Source organism: Mustela nivalis (assembly GCF_964662115.1).
Source record: "Mustela nivalis genome assembly, chromosome: 9".
NCBI classification, from domain to species: Eukaryota; Metazoa; Chordata; class Mammalia; order Carnivora; family Mustelidae; genus Mustela; species Mustela nivalis.
This window is the reverse complement of record NC_139028.1, coordinates 46,318,049-46,345,606: the sequence shown is the minus strand read 5'-3', so window position 1 is coordinate 46,345,606 and position 27,558 is coordinate 46,318,049. Positions and strand designations below refer to the sequence as shown.

At 39.9% G+C, this 27,558-nt stretch overlaps 1 protein-coding gene across 2 annotated transcripts in view; it reads left to right on the top strand.

Annotated features, from left to right (window-relative positions):
• Positions 1-27,558, top strand: part of FAT3 (FAT atypical cadherin 3) — a 652,787-nt gene that overhangs the window by 286,272 nt on the left and 338,957 nt on the right. For both annotated transcript variants that reach the window (XM_082683341.1, XM_082683340.1), the window contains exon 3: positions 20,334-20,648. In XM_082683341.1, the coding sequence (XP_082539467.1) occupies positions 20,334-20,648 (315 nt within the window). The remainder of the gene's footprint in view (positions 1-20,333; positions 20,649-27,558) is intronic.

Below are 27,558 nucleotides of genomic sequence, written 5' to 3'. Positions count from 1 at the left end.
CAAAGTCAAGGACCTAATGCCATTAAATGGCGGTATTCATGTGTGAAAGCCTTCTAGTAACTACCCTAAGGAATGTCACCCATCAGTGGCTTGTGTGTATATGCATGTGCACATGTGTGTTTTCTTCTGGTCTCTTTCTCTCTTCTGTTTTCCGTTGGGCTCTTTTCTACTATGAATTTCTATTTTCTGTCAACTCCATGATTGATTGGGTTCAAGAAAGCAACACGTGCCAGTCGTTGCCTTTGAACCTGCACTTCAGATGTGTGGCGTTTTATTTCCTCTCCTGCCTCTTGGCTTATCATCAATTCTAGCAGTGAATTTTGACATGTGCAAATTAATAATCATTCAGTCAAAATGAGTATGATGACCTTTGTGCCCACACAATGTTCTAAAAGGAGAAGGATGTGGTACTCATGAACTCACGGCGTTTACAATTTAATGAGAGAAGCAAAAATGTATGCTTTTGTGTGTATATATATTTTTCCATCTGTCTCTCATAGTCTGTCAACTTATTATAGTCTAGTGTAACCACATGCTTTTTACATTTGCATGTGATACACTCTGGAGAATAATAGTTAATTTTATGCAAGGCAGAATTAAGAATTGAAGTGACCTCTCTAGGATGGAAAGCGGAGCCAAGAGCAAGGCAAGAAAATATTACAGGGATAAAAATAAAACTGTAATTGAGGTCCAAAAATGTGGTTATAGAAATGCAGGATGGAAAGATTGGCCCAGCACTTCATTTGAAAAAATACCTTGATGTTTTAGTGACCAAACCCTGGAGGTGAAGCAGAGTGTGAAGCAGTTTGGTTCCAAAAAGCCTGATGCACTCTGAGGATAGTGATAGATAAGTATGGATTTTAAATGAACCAGTTTTCCAATACTCTGAACAGGCCACATGCCTCAGGAGTATTCCATTAAGGGAAATGTTCAGAGTGAGGACCATCCAGGAGAAAATGAACAATATGGGAAGAAATGGGTAAGAGCCATCCCATGAAAGTGAAGTTGAAAGGCAGCTCAGAATGTTGACTCCAGAAAAGAAAAGAGAGAAAGGAGATAAATCTTTTTCATTTTTCTAGAACGTGTGAAACAGCAGAAGCTGAATACATAATCTGTGCTGTTTCAAGGGGTCAAAGTGTAGGCAGGCAAATATATGGGCTGACTCCAAAAAAGAACCTGACACTCTCAATGGCCTTTTGGTAGAGCAGAAAGGCCCAGGAAGTAGGGAGCTAAAGGGGTTTGAGTCTTCAACCCAAACAAAAAGGATGCTAAATATTGAGGCCTGCCATAGGTTGGTGCTTGCATTCAATGATCATGGTATACTTCCCATGTTAACGTCTCAAGACATGCCAAAACTTATCAATAATGGGACCATGAAAAACTTACTTAAACTTCAAACCCATTTCTTCACCTTTAAAATAGATTCAATACGTGCTGTAAGTACACTGTAATAAGCACTCAATAAAAGGCAGCTATTCCTGCTCTCACCATATATACCAACTCTTCCTTTTTGGCTTTAGCCTGAGAAGGCAGCTGAAGATCAGCTGGTGGGGGGGCCTGGGTGGCTCAGTGGGTTAAGCGTCTTCTTTCAGCTCAGGTTAAGACATGGGGTTCCTGGGACTGAACCCTGCTTTGGGCTCCCTGTTCAGCAGGAAGCCTATTTCTCCCTCTCTCTCTCTGTGCCTCTCCACTGCTAATAGTCTCTCTCTGTCTCTCACATAAGAAAGTAAATAAATAAATAAATAAATAAATAAAATCTTAAACAAAAAATACCAGCTGGTGAACTCCTGGTTAATTTCTCAGCTGAACATCAAGAAATTTGAGTCAGAAAGTAGGCAACAACCACAAAGTTCCAATCTACTTTGCTTAGTTATGCCCATAGGACTTGGAAAGTAGTATTTGATTCTTATATTTTGGAAATTTCCTGATTATAATATTCATGTTGCCTTATACGACAATAATAACAATTTTAAAACAATAACATTAACAACAATAGTTGCTAACTCTCAGTGAGTGCTTGTTAGGTACCCGGCACTGTGCTAAAGCATTTGAACAGTAAAGAATTATGTTCCCTCATAACAACGAGCGAATTAAACACATGATATTCTTTAAACCTCAAGTAACTTTATGAGGTGCCTCCTCTATTTCAGGTAAGGAAACAGGTAGAGAAGTTGTTACTTGCACAAGGGCCCATCACTAATAAATGTCAGAAATAAAATCAGGATTTTTCACCAGAATTTTCACGGTGCTGCCTGAGTTCAGCAGGTCTTTCCTACCTTTTCTGGCCATGAGCCTCAGTAAGAAATACATTTTGTATCACAGCACACTGCATTCTCTCTCTTCAAAGCACCGTTTATCCTGATTGCACAGAGCCCATTCCAATTTTCCTATTCAGTTGCATTTCGTTTTACAAAATACACAGGTCAGACCTATTAAATTGATTTTACATCTTCCTAAGTGATCCTTACTAACTGTAATTTAAAAAATAAGACACACTTGTTCTTTCTCTTCCTGTAGGAATAAAAATTCTATGCATTTGGATAAATTATAGTACTCCTGTATGTAAAAGGATTTACTTCTTACTCTTTTGAGATGGTCCCGTGAAACGGTGTCATTTCCTGACAGCAGAGGTTATGGTGAAGGAGAAGCCCATTATATGAATCATGTTGTCCAAATGAATTACCACTGTCATCTGAATTAAAACAGATACGTTGTTCCAAATCAGAGTCCTAAGTGACTTGAACATTTCCATCGGAGATCGTGAATTATTATGTAATGGAAGCTAAATAGTTGTAGTTTTTCATTATAAAACAGCCATAGCTGTCAGGTCCAGATCATACACAAAAGCCAAATTGTGCCATGAAAAATACTGTGTGAGGGCCAGAGAGCTGCAGATTCCATGAACGAACCAGGCTTCTTGGGAGGTCGGTGCTCAGACCTGGGCACGGAGGGAACAGGTCTCACTTCTTTTCGTGATTTTTTTCCCCCATCCATCTCTTTTGGATGCTTCTCAGTGACTACACCTGTTTGTTTAAGGGGCATTTGAAACCTTTCTGGTCTCTGCTCGGGGCTCGGGTCTGATAGCAGAAACAGAAGTAAGGTATTCCAAAGGTCTGTGGGTTGTGAACAACTGTTACTTAGGACTTCAGTATTGGTTCTCTGCAGGAAATCATGCAAATGGCTGATTGTCTCTATGCAATAAAATAAAGCATTTTTTACAGCTGATTTTAAAATCATATGTTGGCCATTGTCTTTCAAGCATTCTTTTAACTGGCTAGGAACAAATACATTATATTTTTGCCTTTTCTTCCTTGCTCTGTCTTTGGGTACAAAAACATCCTGGTGGGCTCTACAATCTTCCTGACAAGATTTAGGTGGGATGGCTCTGTGGGTTAAGTATCTAACTCTTGATTTTGGCTCAGGTTGAAATCTCAGGGTCATGGGATCGAGCCCCACATAAGGCTCTGCACTGGACGTGGAGCCTGCTTGAGATTTTATCTTTTCCTTTCCCTTCCCTTCCCCTCTCCCCCACTTAAAAAAAATAATAATAAAAAGATTTACCTGTTGGTGCGTTGCCTGGCAGGACATTTCTGTGAACGATTGCAGTTCAGGCACGTGTCCCTATTGTCCAGTACACATTTGCTGAGTGATGATGTGTGGATTATGTGTGTCAGGGACAGAAAACACTGAAGATACAGAAGACTTTTGCCCTTTTAAGACACTGTGGACCACCTGGCTGCTCAGATGGTACAGCATGCAACTCTTGATCTTGGCGTCGTGAGTTTGAGCCCCACGTTGGATATAGAGTTTACTTTAAAAAATTATCAAAAAAGGGGCACCTGGGTGGCTCAGTGGGTTAAAGTCTCTGCCTTCGGCTCAAGTCATGATCCCAGGGTCCTGGGATCAAGCCTCACATCAGGCTCTCTGCTCAGCAGGAAGCCTGTTTCCTCCTCTCTCTTAGCTTGCCTCTCTGCCTACCTGTGATCTCTGTCTGTCAAATAAATAAATAAAATCTTAAAAAAAATTAAAAAATAAAAAATAAAAATTATTAAAAAAAAAAAGAAGACACTCAACAGAGGTGTCATATATTTAAAGAAAACTGCAAAATAGCATGTAAATGACAAAATGATGGTAGGTATAAATAAAAAATATATAAATATATATATTATAAATACATAAATACAGTGAGATAGTGGCCACATCTGTTTGCAAGGTTGATCGCTTTAAACAGTGATCAAAGTGCTCAATTTGCATCTTCAAGGTGAGGAAGAGCGGTGATTCCAGCCAGAGAGAACAACCTAGAGCAATTTTGTGGTGTCTAGAGTTTCCAGGTAGTGAGACAGGGAGTGGAAGGAGGCCAGGGTGGAGAAAGGAATGGATGCATCACAGAGACGGCCATGGGTAGTGCAACGGAGATTGTCCAGGTTCCCGTACTATCTCGTCTGAGCCAACTCTGGATGCTGGAACACCCATTTGATAGTTTCCCAGGCAGGTTTCCTGCAGAGACTGAGTCTGTCTTGTGCTCCCTCTCTAATTGTTCTTGGACTTGCTGAGACTTCCTGTTGGAAACTAAGCAGACAGTCCCTGGACTCATGATTTTGGGGTTCTGTTTCCATTTCTGGTCCCAGCTCCTGTTTGTGTAGCAGATGCATTTTTGAGGAGCCAAAGCTGAAAGTGTGCACCGCTGCCTTCTCTGGGCTGTCTCTGCAGTGGGGTGAGCTTACAGATCTATACCTACTGCAGCTTATGGGTTATGTGAGTGCTGTGCCAATTGGGGAGAAGCTTAGATTTTCTCCGCTGGGCCTCCTGCTATTTTAATTAAACTTTGCTTTTAGCAGCCTTTCCTGTTTCCACTCTCCTGGGGCTAACTAGGTGATTTTTTAATTTTTTTTGGCTTTCAACTCATTGCCACATGTTGGACACTGTTAATGGATGTAACAAATTATAATAATTCTCAGCTGGGCTCTTCCGGAGGTAGAAACACCATGCACTAGTTGAACAAATATTTATTGTTCATGTACTATGTCTACAAGCTAGCCAGTGCTCTGTAGGTGCTAGTGTCTGTTGAGAAAGACAGGTAGGATCCTCTCTGTCTTGGGGGATATTACAGTCTAGTGGGGGAGATAGGACATTAACCCCATAATCAAGATCACATATGATGAAACTCACTGCTCAGAAATACTTCTGTAGCTACAAAGCATGCCCAAGATTTTGAGCAGGCTGCTGCTAGCAGAACTAACTCTGAAATCCAAAATCCCCCACCCAACCTATAGTCTGGAATGATCTCCTGAAACTCCAGACTATTCCTGCATTCTCTTTTAATACCGACTTTCCTTGTTGTTCCTTTCTGGTGCAGCCTCCTGTAGGTACCTGGAAGTACCTGTAGGTACCTCTGTTCGAGTGTAGATATATGTAAGGAGGAAGGGTGAATATAGGAACGTCCTGGGAGAACCCAGGAGCCATCCTTTCTGGATGCCTTATCTCTTTTCTCTTTGTTCCTAGTTTATCCATATTATCTAAATAAGACCCTATCCTAAGTTTAAGCTAAAACTTTTTATGTTGAGCAGTAGTTCCCGGATACCAGTCTTAAAAATTTTTAGTATAGTGAAACAAGTTTCCTTTAGATACTGGTTGTTCATAATAATGTACATACTTTGTCTCTACCTACCATCAAAATTCTTCATTCAACCATTCACACACATTTTATTTTGTTTTTTCTCAAAGATTTTTTTAATTTATTTGACAGACAGAGATCACAAGAGGCAGAGAGACAGGCAGAGAGAGGGGAAGCAGGCTCCCCAGTGAGCAGACAACCCAATGTGGGGCTTGATCCCAGGGCCCTGGGACCATGACCTGAGCTGAAGACAGAGGCTTAACCCACTGAGCCACCCAGGTGCCCCAATTCACACACATTTTAAACGGTATGCTGATATAATATTTATATTCGGTACTATTTATATTTGTATTTATATTCTGTAATATTTATATTCTGTACTTTTCACTTTGTGTTGAATCTCAATAGTAATTCAGATACCCCATTGTGGCCCTCCCCCCTTTTTTTTGAATTCCTAAAATAGTTGTTTCTGACTCAAATGCATATGACTTCCTTCACATCATGAGCGTGTTTCAATTAATGTTCTTACCAAGGGGAAAAAATGAGACATGATTTTTCATCTCCGTCTTGAGGAAACAGCACAGCCATTTGTCCACGAATCTCAATAATTTGTTCTAAAACTAACATTCACCTGTATTGCTATTTACAGAGCTTAGAATGGCTAAGCACATTTAAACAGACGTTTGGAAAGAGCTATCCTATCTGCAGCCTGAAAGTGCAACAAAATAGTCTCACAACGCTTTTTCTCCTGCTTTTTCACTTTCTCAAGGCAAGTCAGCTGCCCCGTCTTGTCCCAAAATGCCAGCCTTGTGCCTACGCGCTGTGAATTTAAGTGCTCTAACTAGATGAGGATTTGTCTTTTGTTTTCTTGTCAAAGCTTGGGCTAACAGAGTGAGTTAGTATTTGTCTGTGTCTTGTCAGTGCCTCTGGTACTGTCTACAGAGCGAGTGGGCACATTTCATCTCAATTACGAATAGAAGATGAATACGGGGTAGTGTGTGTGTGTGTCAGAGGTTAGAGCCATTTAATAGGATGAAATGCGAATGAAAATTGGAAAACAATCCAAGATATCTATAGAAGATGAGAAAGGGAGAAACTCAATTAGAGAAAACCATACACTTTCCTCCTTCTGGGCCCTGGTTTCTTTGCCCTATTGTAGTTGCTTATTTGGTTTTAAATGGAAAAGCAAAGAGTTTATTGTTTCCATTGTGAAGAAAGGTAAGGTGGTTTCAAGGATTTCATTCATGTGCTCTAATGCTTATGTATAGTCTCTATAACCTAATCAACCTAACTTAATTACCTAAGTATAGCATTGTCTGTGATTTTGACAACAGTGGTCAAAGGAAAAAGCAATTTTGTGAGATTTAACCTGAAAGGGTGAAAGAGAACTGAAGTTCTGTTATGGTGCTTTTCCCATGATAGGCTTTTATAAATTTGTCATAATAAATGCGAGTCCAGGTCTGTAGCTCAGAAATAGAAAAACAACAATACTAAACTTAGACCCAGATGCATCTTCCTTTGTTTGGTATATGTTTCCCTTTTGTCACCTAGAATGTGTTTTAGCCAAGGGAAGCAATTCAGCTATTTTGGTATCCGATGTGCAGTTATCTGTGTAACCTCAGTAAAAATATCTTCTTGGTAAACATCAAATCAGCTGTGAAAGTCAAGAGTGCATTCACTTGAGAAACGAGTAAGTGAACTGTATGCTTTCATTATTTTATTAGGAGGTTCTGAAGTCTGCTGCTCCTTCTGGGGTAGGAGGTATGAGATTTCTGTCTGGGTGGATTCCTCTTTCCTCAGTTTTTATATTCTGATATGGGAGAAATTTAAAAAAAGAAGAAGAAGAAGAAGTGTTCTCTTTGACTTGGAAAAGAAGGTCTCCGCAAAAAAAAAAAAAAAAAAAAAGGAAAGAAAGACATTGAGGTGGATCGATCCTGCTTAAAAAAGTAGACTTTGTCCCAGCCTACTTTACTTACAGGGTAAATACATGCATTTTTGTGGATCCGAGAGGGTGCACACACTCTCCACAGCTTTACCCAGGTCATCTGGATGGAGGCAGTCTTTCCTGGAGGCTAATTTCTTGAGAGCAAAAAGGCTTTTCCAAACAAAACTCAAATTCTCTGACCATATGAAGACTCCTGAGACCTACTCTTCTCAAAGACCCCAAATAGTCTTTGTGCTGAGTTAGAGTTAATAGTAAATAAGTCTAAATATTGCATTCAAGTATGACCAACATCTGACAAAACCTCCACCTGAAAATGTTCTTCCTGGAAGAGCTAAAGGTTATATTCTGACATTTAGTTGAAAAATCCCACAGCACTTTTCAAGGCTGCAGGATTTGATTTTGTGGACAAATTTTAATTTAATTAAAGTTATGCCTTATGTACAGTCTGTCTTTTCAACAGAATTTTCAGCATCATTTCTCTGTCAGCAGTGTCTTGTCTTACCACAAAAACATGGCATTTTGTCATCGAGTCAAATGATTAAATTACAATGAGGAATGGTTTAAAGATTTTTATTTGTGAGGTCTACTGTTATGTCAGACGTGGAAAATTGTAGTATTTGTTTTTTATTTTTTTTTTATTCTTCTCAACAATAATGCAAATCTTGTAAAGATTTATTCAAAGATGTGGGTCAGAAACCTCTGGTGGGAGTATAATTAGTAGAAACTTTCTGGAAGGCAGTTAATTTAAATGCTTCAAAAATGTGCATATGTTCTGTCCTATGAACTGTACTTTTAGGAATTGATCCTTCAGAATAATTGAAAAGAGATAGAGAGACAAGGTGATTCATCTATGCATGAACTATCATAGTAAAAAGACAAAATACAACCTAACAAATGATCTAACAAGAGGGCTTCGTGGTGTAAAGGATTAACATCATAAGGGCATTTCAACAAATATTTTTTGAGCATCTAGAGTGTACTAGGATATGGAACCACAGTGTAACAGAGAAAATTCTTGCATCTGGGGAACTTCATTTTCTTGTGTTTGTGGCCTAGCGGCAAGTGGGCATCACTGTGACATAGTCATTAAAAGACAATCACATGGGACTGTACTCATTGATGTGGAAAGATGTTCAGTAAACAGTGGTCAATGAGGATCAACAATTATAGTCAAATATGCTGCTTTAAGGTTACAATTCTATAGAACAAAGGCAATGCACCAAGGATTTTTAACAGTTATTATCCGAGGCCATGAGCAATATGGGGGATTTTTAAAATTTATTGATATTGTCTCATTTCTTCTTTAATGAAGTCTTAAGCATTTTTTTAAAACATAAAGATTCACCTAATTACCAAATGTGAATGCTCCCAAACTTCCTGCTAAGCCAAAGAGCCTTCCTCCCTTCTTTCCTGCTTCCCCATCTGTCTACTTCCTTACCTACCTCTCTGTCCTCCATCACTGAAACATAGGAGCAGAAGAGAACTTCCCTTCCCTCCAGATACCTATTCTTTTCTTGGCCTACCATTGTTACCAGAGACTAGTTCTAGATATCTAATTCAAACCCTTCTTTCTTCTTCGAAAGGAATAGAATCTAGCTAATTGCTGCCCTTCACGTAAATGTGATAACCTCCATGTTTTCAGACACTTAACAAAACCCCTTCCCCTGTTTATTTTCTGGATCGTCCAAGAGCATTGCTTGAGATTTCAACCTTCCTTTCTAGCCAGCTGTGAGGATCTAGATCATCACACTGTATGTAGTGGTTATGCCAATTAGCACAGGTCACAGAAAGGGTTTGAGGCTGAGAAGAATCTGGGTGACAAGAAAGGGAAAACAAAAACTAAAATACACCAACGCAAGCCGATGGTTGATTTTACAACCAGGTACTCTATTGGCTTCCTGTTTTCAGGTTGCTGGTGCCTGGTGCCAGCTACCCAGACTAGAATTACTGTAAAGAGAGAACAGGAATACATTTTGAGTCTATTAAAAACTGGTCCCAAAATGGTTTTTGTTTTTTGATTTTTTTTGTTTTTTTAAAATCAAGTACCAAGCATATGTTTACTGAGCTTCCAGAACTTCATGGCCAGGGAGGCTTTCAAGCTTTTGCAGCTAGGTTTTGGAATTCCTGAGCTTTAAACAGACAAGGAGAGCTGTCCGTTTTCATTAACTCCAAATAAAAGCTTGAATTCAGCCTGCAGCCCTTGGCCTTAATCTTGGGAGCTGCTCTCCAGCTTCCAGGCTTGGGAAAGAACATGGAGTGAAGGCCGCTTGCATTTCAGTACATAATTGTTCCCAACAACTGTGTTGTGGGTTTTTCTTCTCCTCCTGCAAAGATGAAAGATGTCTAATCAATAGGAGTCGGCGGGAGGAAGAGGGTAAAGAGTAGAACAAAAGTGTCCAGGGTGGATGCGAAACCATGGACGAGAGCCCATGAAGAGTGGGCGCCTTGCCGGGGTTTTATCTGGGAGCCCAAGGCTTTGATTCTGTTTGCCTGCAGTGTGTACCTGAGAGCCGTGCAGCATTTAAGTGTGCGATGAAATCAACTGATGTCTTCATCAAGCTCTGTTTCTGATTTAAGTCTTGAGGATATTAACATGATACCGCCTGCATTCTAGGTAGTAAAGGGACAACCCCAAACTGATGTAAGTTCTTAGAAAATGTGTCTTTTAAACAGGATAATTCACAGAGGTAGCACTGAATTTCAGAATCCGTTGACTATCAATTCTGCATAGACATTAGAAAAGTCTCGATGACAAACCCAAGCTATTCCCATTTTATTTTGCCCCCGATCACAGGGTAGCAAAAATCTAGTTGCCTTAGGTTTTGTTCATTGCTGTTTTTGTAATGTAGGTATTTTTCAGGGTGCTTGTCTATAAAAAGTCAGATATCCCAACTTGCCCACATTTGCCAAACTAAGTTATGATGCGAGTTTACTTACTCAATTCATTTACTTACTCAGCATTTATAGGATAAAGAGACAAGAAGAAGGTGCTAAGAGGAGAAAGGGCTAAGTCCCAGCCCCCACCATCTGAGTGAGCTGGTTTTTCTTAACACTGAACCCTCCTTGAAAGGTGAGGAGCACTGAGGTCTTTTTGTGGAGGCGGGGACCCAAGGAGCAGCATGCAGATGTACACAAAAACAAAGGAGTAATGGCCTTTCAGGGAAGACTGGGTCCTCCAAGTTGCCTGGTCTCAAACTAGTCCAACATTTGATAACCTCTGAGAAGACATAAATGTGGACTCTGAATAATACATTGCCGTGACTTTTAGAAATTGAGGAAAGTAATGAAACTATTGAATTCCCTATTACCAGAGACCTGATACCAACCCACTGTGAGGAGCACACGGGCACGGAATTGCCTTCTTTTTCATGATAATGGACACATGTGGATAGATCAGCGGGCAACTTCTGTAATGAAAAGGGTGTGTGGCTCCTATTCAGTGCTCTAGATTCCAGGCCTGACTTTGCCACATGATTAGCTAGGCGATTCACTTAAAAATCCCCAATTTAAAAAGGACATTAAAGCCTCTGTTTAAATATACTATATATCATGTATGTGATACAGCGGGTTATAAAGTATATGCGTATATACCATGTGCACACTAAAATGTGTTCAAAGCATTGTAAGCATCGAAGTTAAGATTCTCTCCACTCGCAGTTTCTCTGTTCATCTGGTCTCATCCCGTTTCAGCTCCTTGCAGTTGTGCTGTATAATTGAGACTGGTAGCAATTATAGATAGAACCATAGGAGTGCACTGAGTGAACCTGGCCGGGCCTAGGAGGATAAAATCCCGCATTCTTCCTTAATTATTACCACCCTCTGCTCAGAACAATGATCCCTGTTAAGGCATTAAGAGCCTTATACAAGTCCAGGGATGAATAGGAACAGAAAGAAAAATAGTATCTGTGATCCTGCTGCAGGCAAGCAAGGGTTGGGTGAAAGTGGTTATGGGTCCCATGAAGGAATTCCATGGGTTCTCAGAAGCAACTCTAGTGAGAGTCTGATTCTCGAAGCAATAAGCAATTTGAAAATGCCCTCAGATGCTAACAACGAGGGAGGCTGGCTGAAGGGTGCGTGAGAGCTCCTTGTACATTTCCTTGCACCTTCCTGTGACTCAATCATTACCACAAAATAAAAAGTTAATGGAAGTTTTCGATGCATTGAGAATTGGCAGTTAATATTTTGACTAATTAAAAATAATAATTAAACATATATGCACAAATAAACTCTATTAAGGGCATCTATAATGAATATGCCATAAGGGTTTTTGTTTAAAGATTTATTTATTTGAGAGAGAGCAAGCGAGCACGGGCCGGGAGCGGTAGAGGGGGAATGGATCCTCAAGCAGATTCCCTACTGAGTGCAGAGCTAGATGCGGGGCTCACCGGGGGCTCAGTCCCAAGACCCTGAGATCATGATCTGAGCCAAAACCAAGAGTTGGCCACCGAGCCATCGGGGGGTGTTTTGTTTTGTTTGTTTGTTTAAATTGTTTTGTCTGGGGCACCTACCTGGCTGGCTCAGTCAGTTAAGCATCTGCCTTTGGCTCAGGTTATGATCTCGGGGTCCTGGAATCAAGTCCCATGTTGGGCTCCCTGCTCAGTGGGAGTCTGCTTCTCCCTCTGTCCCTCACCTCACTCCCTCTCTCAAAAAGTAAAAATTTTTTTTTTAAAAAAAGTTAAAAGTTTTTTGGTTGTTTTTCTCTAAACTGTCTCAGAATCTGTATTACTTACCTTGGGAAGGGAATTTTCACCATATCTTAAGCACACCACTCCCAAAGCATTCCCTGAACCACTTGACAGTTGTTTTGGAGCTACTGGGGGTGTTGGGGTGTCATTCCTTTGGGGTAAGGTGTCATTTGACACACCTAGGCTGTGGCATATGGGGATATGGCTGGAAAAGTCAGCAAAGTGAGTAACCCAACCTGTCATGGCCACCTGATTATAAACAGCTACACACAGTTTTTCCTTTCATATCAAGTATTTAGAGCTTATTCAATGACAGCAATATACATATATTTTTTCTAATATTTCTGACTAAAAAGGAACAACTGTAGCTAACGTTCTTCATGCCGGGGTTAACTAATTCCATTTTAAGTTGTACATGATTCTGTAGCAATTAATTACTGTTTGTGTTTCATAATACATACAATTATGTATTAATTTTCCCAAAGAACTCCAGTTCTGCATTGCCTTTATTATATAGCAAATAAAGATGAAACAGGAAAAGAAAAAATTAATAAACATAAGCATATCAAAAATAAATCATTTAAAATCCCAACTGCATTTTTGAAATTTTTTTGTTTATTTGTTTATTTTACTTAGAGAGAGAGAGATTGCTCCCAGAGGGGAGGGCCAGAGGTACATTTCTTAAATGTACCCCCTGCTGAGAACAGAGCCTGACACCTAGCTCAATTTCACAACCAAGATCATAACCAGAGCCGAAATCAAGAGTCAGAAACGTAATCTCTGACCCACCCAGGTACCCCCCCAACTGTATTATTAAAGACTTTTTAAAATGACATTTTCATAAATGTCAACATAAAATTTGAGCTTCTCAGTTGCATCTACTTGGAGCATTTCCACGGTAGATGAAAATGTGAGGGATAATGTGTGTTCCCATCTGGAGTATTTTACCTGAGTACTTTCTACTGAGTCCTTTCCACTACCTGGAACATGCTAAAAGCTCACTATGGATGGTTTCTATTCTAAATAAGATTTAGTTATCACCCATTTCTGCCTCCACTCAGTACACATTTGTGAATGGACAGAGCTTCATGTCCTCTTGATTCAGAGGCAGAGATGGGGACGAAGAAAAGACCAGAAGCCTACATGATACATGAGGACAGAATTCTTAGACTAGAGAGGAAAATCCCTGGAAAGAGAGGGTCATCTTCTGCTATCTGAAGACCTATCACAGGTGAATGATGGTTTGCAGGCTTGTTCTGTTTTATTCTGGGATGTGGGCAGGGCTGCAGGTAGAAAGAGCATTCAAAACTAGAGAGAGATGGACTTTTGCCTCAATGTGGAGAACTTCCTATTACCTGAAACTCCCTAGTAAATAGAGTCCAGTCACCAGATTTCGAGCAGAGGCTGGGTGTTGGATCAGAGATATTGTGGGAAGGCTGTTTTCACTAGTGGTCAGTAATACCTAGTGGTCTTTGAAGTCCCTTTTGGATCTGAACAAGAGAGGCTGACTTGTATCATTAGTAGGTAAACTAACTAGAGGTTGATTTGGTGTCAGGAACTAAATGCCTTCATGAATACGTATTTATTGTGTGCCTACCATATGCCAGGCACTGTTGTGGGCAGTGAGATTACCTAGCAGTTAAACAACCAGATAGAGACTCTCCTTGTAGAGCCTATTTTCTGTAAGGGGCAGATGGAAGGAGGTTTCTTTCTAGAGATCAGTACTCCAGAACTGTATTAGCTAATGGACTAAGAATATACATATTTTTATACATCAAAACAGACTTTCTTTGTAGAGAATCAATACTTTTTTTTTAAATATTCTAAAAGGATAGACCATGAAACACCTTTCTTACGATTTTTTATAATGATTATGGATATGTCAAATAGAAGAGTTTAATATTAACCTAATATTGTTTGCTTAGTTAATAATTCTATCAGAGGAGAAATTCTATCAGATGTTTGGGCATGAAATACCATGTGGATTTTGATATCTATATGAATTAAGAAGACAATATAAAGTTTTGGTTAACAGCTGGTTTCGAGTTTGACAGACCAAGGCTGGAGAACTAGGTTTTCTATTTACTGGCTAAGTAACCACTGGCAAGTTACTTAACCTAAATCTGTTTCCTAATCTGTAATAAGGGGATAAAATTAGTAATGACTTCATGAGTGCTTGGCACTAATAAATACTGGCTGAATGAAAGGTTTTAGAAATGTTAACGAAGAATGCATTTATTGTACCTGTCATAGTACCAGGCATGCTATAATTAAATAGTGATGGGTATGGAGGTGTTGGCTGTGCTGACAGGGATTGTGAAACTGTTCCTCTTTGGAGATAATATGATCATCTATATAGAAAACTCTATGGAATTTTTAAAAACAACATTATAACTAATAAGTGAGTTTAACAAGGCTGCAGGATATAAGATCAACGTACAAAACTCATTTTATATACAAAGAACAAACAATTGAAATTAAAATAATAATATCAGGGGCACCTGGGTGGCCCAGTGGGTTAGAGCCTCTGCCTTCGGCTCAGGTCATGATCCCGGGGTCTGGGGATCGAGCCCCGCATTGGGCTCTCTGCTCAGCAGGAAGCCTGCTTCCTTTCCTCTCTTTCTGCCTGCCTCTCTGCCTACCTGTGGTTTCTGTCTGTCAAAATAAATAAAATCTTAAAAAAATAATAATAAATAAAAAAAAATAATAATATCATTATGATAGCAATAAAAAACATGAAATGCCTGGAGGTAAATTTGGCAAAGCATGCACAAGATCTGTATACTGGACCTATAAAGCATTGTTTAGAGAAATAAAAGAAGACATAAACAAATGGAGAGCTACACCATTTTCATGGATCAATGGACTCAAAGTTGTTAAGATGTCAGTTCTTTCCAAAATGATCTATAGAGTTAACACAGTCCCAGTTAAAATGCTAAGAGGTATTCCTAAATTTTATATGGTCTCTAAAGCTGATTCTTCATTTCATATAGAAACGAAAAGGATCTGGAGTAGCCCAGACAACTTTGAAAAAGAAAAGCAAAATTGCAAGAGTTACATTTCTTAATTTCAAGACTTCCTGTGAAGCAACATTAAATTAAGGCAATGTGATATTGATGCAATCATAGCAAATAGATTGATGGAACAGAATGGAAAGTTCAGAAATACATACATACATGATCAATTGATTTTGGACAAAAATGCAAAGGCAATTCAGTGGAGGAAATATCATCTTTTGGCCAAAGGTGTTGGGACCATGAACATCTACATTAAAAAAAAAAAAAAAGAACTTTGATCCATACTTTTCACCATTTTTAAGCTTTAATTCAAAACTGATCATAGATGTAAATATAAAACCAAAGACTATTAAATTATAGATGAGAATGTAGGAGAAAATCTTTGTGACCTTAGACTAGGCAATGATTTCATAGGTGCACCAAAAGCATTATGTATAAAAGAAAAATTTTAAACTTGGATACCATTAAAATAAAAAATGTCTGTTCTTCAAAAGCTATAATTAAGAGACTGAAAAGACAAGCTGCAGCCTGGAAGAAAATGTTTACAAACCACATGTCTGATAAAGGACTTTTAGCTGTATACAGAGAACTCTTAAATCTCAGTAATAAGAAAACAAACCCCAGTCAGAAAAATGGATAAACAATCTGAACATTTAACCAAACAAGACTTGAAGATTGAAAAGAAGCACTTTTCAAGATGCTCAACATCATCAGGAGGGTGCAAATTAAAACTACAAGCTACCATTGTGTAGTATCCGAATGTCTAAAATTAAGGCAACTAACCATGTCAGGTAAGCCACAAGTGAGGACGTGTAGCAACGGGAATGTTCCATGTTGACAGCTAGTGGGAATGTAAACTTGTGCATCCATATACCTGCCACATGATAGAGCCCTTCTACTCCGGTGATTATTCAAGACTATTGAAAGGACTTATGCATAACAGTTGCATATAAACGTTCTTAGCAGTTTTATTTGTGATATCTAAAAACTGAAAGCAACCGAAATGCCCATCAAGTCAAAGGATGAAACAAATGTACTCAATAGAATACTACTCAAAAATAAAGAATAATGATGCATTGGTGTGTATGTGTATAGATATACATAGATAGAGTGATAGATCTATTTGATCGATCACAACATGGGTTTATCTCAAAAGACATTATTATTCTGAGTGAAAGAAGAGTACATACTGCATGGTCCATTTCCATAAAATTCTAGTAAATGTAAATTGATCTGTTTTGACAGAAAGCCAATCTGGTTGCCTGGGGGTAGGGAGAATTGGGAACATTTTTAATTGGGATTAAAAATGGGAAGGATGATACTTTGGAGGATATTATGTTTGTTATCTTGATTGAGGCAGTGGTTTCATGGGTATCAAAACCTTCCGAATTGTTTACTTATCATACGTATAGTTTGTTGTTGATCATTTATATCTCAATCTTTAATAATTATTGTGTAATGGTTGTTACAACACTAAGAGCACATGACATGGTTTTGGTGATCTTTGGGCAACCTCCAACATGAGTTTTTGCCTAATAGAAAAGGTCACGCGGGTTTACATTTTTAGTCATGACCATATAGGTCATAATTAGCTATGAATGCGTAGTAGAAAGTGAGAAAATGTTGTCACTGGGCATTGGTTGTATTAGTCTGATTAATATGGAGCCTGGGATGAACCTTAGAGTAATTGTTAACACATTCTTTCATTTCGTCCTTACATTTTTGGACCATGAGACTGATATCTGAATACTATGTTCCAAGATACTCATTCGCACTTCTAGTTAGTGAGTAAATATAGCCATAGACATTTTATTTTAATGAGAATGAATTCTCATTTACAGGGACATGTCTGATCCTTTATTTAAAAATAGAGTAAAATTCCACTCATATATTTTAATTGGCGTTCGTGGATGCCTTTTACCCAGGGACTTCTCAAAATCATTTAATGTCCAGAGACTGTAATATACCATCTTACAGTTTGACAGGTGCAAGAAAAAGGAATTAAGTGGCTGGCAGGGATCACAAAGCAATTCTGAAAATCTGTGTGTGTGTGTGTGTGTGTGTGTGTGTGTGTTCACGTGTGTGTGTTCACATGTGTGTGCATGTGCACATGTGCTCATGGGCACATGTGAGTGCAATGAATGCACGCGTGGTAGTCAGGCAAGGTATAAAAAAAGCTGACCCAACATCTTTGATTTTGTTGCTTATTGTATTATGTTCTCTTTTTAGTGAACTTATTTTGCTATTTCCTGAATAGGCCAGGTATTGTAACATAAGGGTATATTACAAGCAGGTCACAAAGAAAATGCAGGAATGACCACATGCCACATGACCAGAGAAAAAATCTAACACAATAGTCCATCCCAAACTTCTCTCCTCTCAAAACTGCCCTTGCTTTGGAGTGTGGTGACTCTTTACAAAGCTTCTGGTGTTGCCTTTGATTTACACTGACTGAACATATGCTCAGCCTCTACTACATTGCAAGTATTTTGCCAAGCTCTTGACATACATTTAATTACATGATCACTGCAACACTGGGCTATGGATAATAGAACTAGACTAGCTTGGTTTAAACACCTTGTCCAGGAAATGGTGTCTGGATTTGAAATTGGAGGATTAAAGCAGACAAACTTAAGTTCTTCTTCAGTTAGCCATGTGACCTTGGGCAAGTTACCTACACATATTTGAGACTTAATGGCTCATCCACAGAAGAGAATTACAAAGCTCATGTTATAGAGAAGTTGTGTTGCAAGCCTCACAGCACATCATAAATGCTCAGTGGGGAAACAGAAATAGAAATGCTATTTCGTTAGCACATATACATTCCATCCTGTTCTGCTAGTTTTCTTTGCCTTTCCTAGTACATCAGTGCAAACCAGATGAGACTGAGTCCTCCTGGCTAATGGCTCTGCAGTTTTCCCCTTGGAGCAGATCTCCTCATTAGAGATCTGTCTTCTCAGCAAGACTGTAGACTGTGAGTCCCCTGAAGACAGAGATCATCTCTCAGTTATTACTATTCTTCCAGTGCCCAGCCCAAGGAGCAGTAGATGGTTATGAATTGAATTGGTAGGTCTCATGCAAGATGTACTTCCCAGCATCTCTAGAGCTTTGTTCACAACCCATACCCCGCATCCCAGATCCTGCCAGCCTACTCTTTGTCTTCATTCCAGAAACTGCTTGATTTCATGTCACTTGACCATCCTCTGACTCAAAGAGTTCTGTCACCATGTCTACATCGTGGCTTATGGCTTTTAGTGCTGTGAGTGTTCCAGAAAACTGACCTTGGCGTGTGTGCATGCCTGAGCCCTGTGGACATGCTCACACCTGGCCAGGTCTCTGGCCCACCAGCCTCTCTTGACCTTATTGTCATATCATTCTACACTGTTTCAGCCCAGTTTATAAGGGCGTCTCTTACTCTTTTAGTCAATGGACCCATAGCAGTATGTTTATAATTACTGTGTTTTGCTCTTCCCGTTTTTCTTCCTACCCTGTTATCTGCTTTCTATTCTCCTGATGCCATATGGCCATCCCTATTTTGACTTCTAGGTAACACCGGTGAATCTACAAAAAACCCATCATGTTTTACATATTAGCACTGAGGATATTTAAGATTATCTTTTGTCAGGGTGCCTGGCTGGCTCAGTCAGTAGAGCATGTGACTCCTGATCTCAGGGTTGTAAGTTCAAGCCCCATGTTTGGTATAAAGATTATTTAAAAATAAAATCTTTTAAAAAAGAAAAAAAAATATCTTTTGTCCTATTGCATAACGGTTCTTTGCTGGATAACTTTGGAGCTGAAACTCCATCAGTTAGATTCTTTCCCTTACAATATCAGCCATTCTTAGTTTGAGACAACTTAAGAGTACTCCAGCCTGTTTCTAGACAGACAATGCCCTCCTCTCTTCTAATTGCCATAATAGGCATTTTGTTTATCCAGGGTCGGTAGGTCAAAATATGTGCCTAATACAGTCTAAAGTCTGATGGGAATGCAGAGGGTAGAGCATTCAGTCTAGAATTAGAGAGCTATTTCTTGACTTTTTCCATGGCTTTCTTTTCAGGTTTAAGGATTTACACAGTTTGCATGCGTTCCACAAGTATTCTGATTCCTCTAAGAGATGTTAGAAGCTAAGCCCAAGTTATCTCACCCTGGTGAAAGTGGTTAGGAGCTCCTGTAGCAAGTTTCGGTACCATGGTGTTTTGGGTGAGCCCTGTGAAAACATTCTAAAGCACTGTGTTTTCTCTATGGCTTTTCTAAAGGACATCAGATTTCCTGGTTGGCACTTATTTTGACCGTAAAATAGGAAAGGTGAAGGGAGGAGATCAGGCATTTTTCTGCTCCTAATTTAAAGTGATTGTCCAGAGTAGCTCTCAGAGTAGCTCAGAATTTATTTAGAGCTCTCTGTAGGGTTCTTGACGGGGTAAAGACCATTCAGAAAGCATGCTGGCATAGCTTCTTCTCTCATTCTTTTGGAATAACTGTGACATTGGATTTTCAGGGAAGCAGTGTGAAGGAAGCGTCCATCTTTGCATGCAAAATACTTTCCATCCTAGCTTGCAAAGGAATATTTGAAAGGACTTTTTCATTTTTGTGAATGAACAAATAAAATTATTTACCCTGGAACAGCTTTCTGTTGCATAGGAAATGAACTCAATATCAGATCAAATGGAGATACTGACCTGACATTGCCCTGACTTCCCATGAGCCTTGGGAAGTGTTTTGACCTCTGGACTACTCTCTTCCCATTGCTCCCTATTGTCCTGTGTGTGTGTGTGTATCCGTGTGCATGTGTACATGTGTACATGTGTGTGTATTAAGGTATGTCTTCTCCCCAAACTTCAAATACAGTATTTGTGAACATAATAAAAATTCTCAAATGGTAGGAGAACCCTTTAATATGGTGTTGCAGAAAATAATTTTCTTATGTAAAGATAAACATCTTAATTAAATGTGTATTAAGGATTTGTTTTTATATGCCAAGATTACTTCACACAGCGCCCCTGAATCAGGAACAGTTTACTTAACCGTCTTCCAGTTTTGCTGTAGCAGTCATGTTCTCTCTGCATTTCTTTTAGGAGTCATCTCTACTGCAGACATTCTTGATCGAGAGACAACGGGGTCCTACTGGCTGACCGTGTACGCCACAGACCGGGGCGTTGTTCCACTTTATTCCACTATTGAGGTCTACATTGAAATTGAAGATGTGAATGACAATGCCCCCCTGACCTCGGAACCTATTTATTATCCTGTTGTCATGGAAAACTCGCCAAAGGATGTATCTGTCATTCAAATCCAGGCTGAGGATCCAGACTCCAGTTCCAATGAGAAACTGACATACAGGATTACAAGTGGGAATCCCCAGAACTTCTTTGCCATCAATACCAAAACAGGTAAGGGAATGCTCATATGACTTTTTTTCCAATTGGTCGTCCAGCTTTTAAATCCATCAGCCTGACACCTGCTTATTTATTTCATTTATTTTCCCCCTGACTTATTTTATGATACGGAGAATAACATTCTCATGATATGGAGAATAACATTCTCTCTCTCTCTGTCTCTGTCTCTGTCTCTCTCTCATACGCCCCCTCCCCCCGGGGGGGGGGGGAGTAGTTTCTGAAAAGGTGAGCATTCTATTTGGTATGTTCTGGCTGGTATGTTTTAACTTCAGCTGAACCAAGGTGAAATAATCTAATAGAAATGAGAGGCTTTCACGAAAACTTTAGATTTGCTTTCCTTGTTATAATAAAAAGTGGTTCCTTAGCCACTAAAAAGGCTGCTTGCCCCCTTTGTCTTTCTGGGGAAGGAATAACCTGGCCAATGCTGTGTCTGTCAGTAAGCTGGCTTTGTGACACCTGTACTTCTGGGAACTTCTCCTTTACTTGACCTTCATCTAGCTTGGTGTAAATGATCTCCTTTAAGCCTTAAATTCAAACCACAGATTTTTTTGTGATTCCTGTAGTACCCACGAGTACAGTGTCAATGTTTAGAAGAACTTCCGGTGTCTCAATTTTTACATAAAGTGTACCACCTGTAGATTTTTTGGTCTTTTGCATAAAAACATTTCTAGAGATCATTCTGAAAATTTGTTGGCTAAGGCTCAGGAGGGGCAGGTGTGGAGTTCGGTGGACTGCATTCTGAGACAAGTACATACACTGGGAAGGTCTCAGAGGTTCCTTGCTTTCTTGTGATTTGCCTAGTTTAGATCTGAACAAGAGAGCCAAATCGTCAGTGAGAGTTGTGGTGGATAGAGTCTGAATTAATTGAAAGTTAGAAAAAAGAAAAAAAGAAAAAAGAAAAAAGCTATCGTTGTTTCACCCCAGGCAAGTGAATTGACAGTGGTCAAAAGTTAGGCTGGTTTGGTATTTGCTGGTGTGGACATACCCAGTTTTCCTAACAAACTATTGATGGGGTTGATAGCCATTTCTCCTGCCTGTGCTTGTATAAGAGGAAACATACAGCTGACCCCATGTATTTTATAAATGTCAGATTCCTGTGAAAATACTTTAGAGGGAATGTCATGTTTTTTTTGGAAATAATTGATTTTCTCTAATTATAAGTGGGTTAGTCATCTTGTTAGGCAGTCTCACATGCGAACAGTGAAATCAGGATTTCACTTACATTTCACTCCTAGACAAAGAGTGGTCATCTTCTATCTTTCTTTTTTTTTAAGATTTTATTTATTTATTTGTAAGAGAGAGAGAGAGTGAGAGCGAGCACAGGCAGACAGAGTGGAAGGCAGAGTCAGAGGGAGAAGCAGGCTCCCTGCGGAGCAAGGAGCCCGATGTGGGACTCGATCCCAGGACGCTGGGATCATGACCTGAGCCGAAGGCAGCTGCTTAACCAACTGAGCCACCCAGGCGTCCCATCTTCTATCTTTCTGACTGAAGCCTGCTAGAACTTGCAAGAGAAGTCTCAGAGATTTGGAGGCTAGCTCAGCCTTTCAGAACCATGTTACATAAGGGAAACTGCCCAAGGAACCTTGGGACCCCTGAGCTGTGCTGGAAATCCCCTCCTGATTCACTTTCTCAGCATAGCTTAAGGACTCTGTGGAATATGGTGACAGAGAAACAAATTCAGATACTTTAGAAAGTCAAGAGAGAGAGAGAGGATGAAGACTGAAAAAAAATGTCACAATAAAGAAGTTGAGGACACAGATGTCTTCATATTTCACAACCCCCGTGGAATGCGAAACACCCCCAGTCACCTTCTGCCTTCCTTCTAATTCTCTTGCCACTTGAGTCATTCAGAGTGAGCCCACCACCCTCTTTTTGAGAAGTAAAAGACGGAGCAGAAGGACAGTTTCAACTCTTCTCTTTCTCCTCTGATGACTAAAAAGATTTTAGAATGAAGTCACAGGGAAGGATTTGAATTGGATGTGGAGAAGGTAGGCTGTAGATTATCTGCAGAGAAGAACAAGTAACTAAAGCTGTCTTTTGTGCAGATTTTAGAAGTTTGCATGAAATCTCAGAAACTCTTGTATGGTCACAATTTAGCCTATAATGTGTAATAAGAACCTTAATTATATTTACAATTTCTCTGTCCTTGCCATAGATTTTAAAAAACTATTTTTGCCAGGAATGGCATTTTAGACTCCCTTTTCTAATTGTCTAAAAGAAAGATAGAGCATTACTTTGTAGTTCTCCAGCACCTGGTAAGAAAACACTGGATTTTATTGATTCACTTACTCACCAGACATTTATTATCATGCCTACTAGTTTCCAAACAAAGTCTAGTAACAGCTATAGAAACTTAAGATGTGATCCAAACCTTCCTGGGACCCAAAGGTACATGAAATTAACAAAGTAACTCTTGTTTATCACACAGTGATCTTTCAATAATTGATCATGGTGGGAGAATTTCACTCAACGTGGCCTTGGTGAGAGTGATGGTCAGGGAGTGCTTCATGGAGGCAGTAATATTTGGGGTTAGAAGTCCTGGTTTTTAAGTCCCTGCTCTGCTCTTCCTTGCTGGGAAACACAATTGACCACACCAAGGGGAAACATAAACCAAATGAGACAGTCCTGACTTCACTAGCTTTTATGAACTTGGGAAAATTATGGAACCTTTCTGAAATTTTCATTTTTACTGAGCAAGGATTGTTGCAAGGAACTTAGGAGTCCTCTCAAATGCTTAGCACATTAGCACAGAGCCTGCAGCATCGAGACCGCAATCGGTGATACCCCATTCTGATTGCCTTACCTTTGATTACAGACACATCATTCACTCTCCTTGGACCTCAGCTTCTTATCTATAAAATGAAAATGGCATTGCTGACTTCATGGGGGGGGGCGGGTGTTACTCATGAAGACTGAAAGTCGTGATATGTTTGAAAGTTGTCAGTAAACTACAAAGCTCTGTAAGAATCACGTTATCACTCTATTCCTTTCTATGGAAATTCACAGAACCACAAGCCTGGTGTAATTCTTGTGAAAATCGTTGTTCTAATATAATGCTGCCTGTGGAGCAGTCTTTAGCCTGTTCTACAAACCCTCTACAGGGACACTACTCTTTGGCATTTCTTCCTGTCTTTCTAAAGGCATTTGTCTGAAATCGTTATGTTAACGTAACATCTTTTAGTAATGAAGTGGGAGTGCACCCACCAGCATATTTATTAAAGATCTGTGCTTTAGATTTTTTTTTTCAACTGGATATAGACTCTAGTAAACTGACCTTTCATTCCTTCCTTTGTGGTAGAGCTGAAATTTAAAGACTTTTGTTTTGTTTTGGCAATGTTCTCCATAATAAATAAGATTTAAATGATTAATGCATGCTCAGATAATGTCAGTGGTTATGGTCCACAGCCTGCAGCAGATAACAGATGTCCCAGACCTAAGCAGTGAGAGAAATTTTTCTGTTGAACAGTGTTCCCTACCCAAAATGCCTTTTTATTTTATTTTATTTTTTTCTAACAGACCTAAAACCACATAAAAGCAGTAATCTGGGACCTTCCTGAGTAATTGTTGTGGCTCAAGAGTAAAAAGAAAAACTGTACCTCTGAGGTCCTTTCTACCTATACAGAGGACCTCTGATTCACTCCAGGCAGAGCAGCCAAATTCAGTCCAGGGCAGCGTCTTTGTGGATGTCTGCCCCAACTCACGGGTAACAAGAGCCCTACCAGTGTGTTCTGAGCCGCAGTCCCCCAGCAGGCTGGTGTCCACTTGCCTTTTTGGGGAAGCAGGCACTCAAATGCTTGCTTCTAGCCCTTGAAACAAAATTTTAGTTGGCCATTGACGAGTCATCCTGGCTCAGTTGGGGAACAGGTGTGAGAAGTTCCTCCAGGGTTTTAGAAGGTCTATTTTAGTTGCATCTGCAGTATGGAAACCACTTAGCAGAGCGCAAGTACGCTGGCATTTGGTAGAGCACTCAGGAGGTGTTAGCTGTTGCTGTTACTATTATTTTTTTTTAAGATTTTATTTATTTATTTATTTGACAGACAGAGGTCACAAGTAGGCAGAGAGGCAGGCAGAGACGGGACAATGAGGAGGCAATCTCCCTGCTGAGCAGAGAGCCCGAGGCGGGGCTCGATCCCAGGACCTTGGGATCACGACCCGAGCCGAAGGCAGCGGCTTTAACCCACTGAGCCACCCAGGCGCCCCTGCTGTTACTATTATTAATCATCTTGTATTCCACCCTAGAATAAAGTTTATGTAAGTTGCACGCATAGTCTTCCCAGCACTGTCTTTTGATAAAGGCGTACTTGAAAGGCAGCAGTGTTTTTCCTTAGTACACAGTGTATAGCACTGGAACCTTCCATTCAGGCTTATAAAGTGTATTACGCACTATTGTCTACCGCTGCTATTTTAGACCCCAGGTGTTGCGGGATGGGAGATATAGAAGAGAAGCATGAGATCGTTTGTGCATTCAGGGAATTTATTCTCATGGGAAAAGTAGGACCGTCACACATACAATGTACTTTAGCAAGGAGTGTAAGGCAACTTATAAAAAATAAATGGTCAAACTCTGTGGAATGTAAGCTGTGAACAGGGTAACACGTCAGAAAGGGGCTGGGGCAAGGACTTCCCAGATCTGAAGTGGGCCCTGAAGAATGGGTCCATCTGCAGAGAGAGCAAGCCAGAAAACAAGTTAAGTTGACCTTGAAAACCCATCTGCTGCTGCTGAAGCTAGTTTGAGAGGCATTATACAATTAGAGAGGGAATTTTAAAAGACTCATAAATGTCTGGAATGTTGTGAGATATTAGAAGTAACAAATATGTGCATCTCTTCTCTCTCTCTCTCTCTCTCTCTCTTTGGTTTGGTGATATTTGGATTTTTAAAAGCCTTGGGTTGTATCTCTTTCTTTTGAGAGGCCAACTTAGAAATAATACTTTCAGAAAGAAAAAACATACATAGGAAAGATCCCTCTATGTTTTCCTTTGCCTCTGTTAAACATACAACCAGGATTGACATTTGCTGCCTTAAGAGCCCATGTCTGTGAAAGTGATCCTTGCTTCTTCCAGATCTTCTGCTGGTCGATTACCCAGGGCACAGGCTTTCTCATTTCCTTCCTGCAGTTGTGATGTTTCCCTTTGATGCATGCTTTGGTCATAGGCATCTCCACCTGTGTTTGAGTAGTGATGAAGCCCAATTGTCTTTTACTTTCTGCGAGCATCTTGGGACAAGCCTGACCAAAAGATGCTTAATGTGTGGATAGATCAACTGCCCTGCTCACCAGGTGGGTGAAAAGGCAGAGATCCTCTTTAAAAGTGTTTCTGCTGCAGGGACACCTTAAATTCTGCCATCATAGGTTGGTATCTTTGAATTTAGTTATTTTTTCCCTATTAAAATGGGAGGGGTAGCTTATTAGAATACTGGATGTCCTCAGTTTTTTAATCAACTCCAGATACTATTAGCATACTTTTTGGTGTATGTATAAGACATAGTGGGTAAGTCAGCAGGAGGGGTAACAGAAGGAAAAGGAAAAAGCCAAGACCACACTTGGGCATGATCACCTGACCATCTTATTAGGCTGCAGATCGCTGAGGGAGAGCCTGATAATTTGCACTTCTAGCAAGTTTCCAAGGGAGTCTGATGTTGCTTCCCTAGAGAGCCTCGTTAGCAAGGCTCTAGACTTTAGTACCCACAAGAAACACAAGAGGGAGGTAACATGGTGCTTAGACACACAACTGAGGGCAAGGTTGTTTCCACCTTATAATTTATCCGTACACTCTTTCCTCACAGTACTGGAGTTTTGAGGTGTGACTATGAATTCAAAGTGCTCTCTCTTTGCCACTCCCAAAATCAGATCTCATAACGTTGCTTATACTTTGTGTTTTATGAAGTGGAGACAAACAAAAATCCAGTCTCTTTAATCATCCATGAGCAAAAACATCACTGATTCCGTTAGGTTTGTTATTGATAAAAAATCTGGGTTATAAAATGTTTGGATGCACTTGTATTATTTCCACATTTTGGGGTAAAGGGGAAGTCATTACTAAGTGAAGCTCAGACCTACTTCAATGAATAAACAGACATTTGATATTAGTATCTCATTATTAAAAAGGGTTAGTTCGTAAGATAGTGATACTCAAAAATAATGTAGTATATTAAGTAACCTAATTCTTATGTTGCCGCATAGCCCTGTTTGGTGATAATCTGCTTAGGAAACTATCTTTTCTTGGAAACCAGAAGGAAACCTTGTTTTATGTATAAAACCAGAGATTAAAAAGAAAAAAACACCCAAGGTGAGGGACAAGGGTACAAATATTGGTGCTTTTTCTTCAGTGTGAACGCTGGGGAAATCTCTTGTTACCGTGTCTTATTCTTTATTCCTTCCTAATGGAAAGCTAAATTCTCCTGAATGGGTAGAAATGGCCGCTAGATGATGAGTTGATATTCATAAGTACAGGCACAAAGCAGATAATGTAGCGAATGAGTATGTATGAAACTGTAAATCACCCTCGCTCCTTCTTTCAGCCATGAAAGGAGGCCTTGTCCTATAGAACATTAAATTGTGTTCATTTAATCCAACAAGTCCAGTAGAACAAATCGGGCTCATGCAGATTTATCACAGGGGGGTTATTTAAATTCAGCAGTGACCTTTGCATCCCCGTGAATGTGCTCCTAATGAACAAGGACAAAGGGAACTTTTCTGCACTGTCATTATGTTCCCTGGGAGGCTGCAGGTTTCCCCACTTGATCAACTCGCAGCTATGGGCTGGAGGGATGGGGGTGGGGTTCTGAGGGGGCAGAGGGCTTGGTCAAGGCTGGCCATCTTGAGGGAGAGTATGCTTTTCCCTGTTGTGGACTGTGGCTCTCCTTCCTGTGGCTCGATTTTGTCTGCATGCTTGTTATAATTTTAAG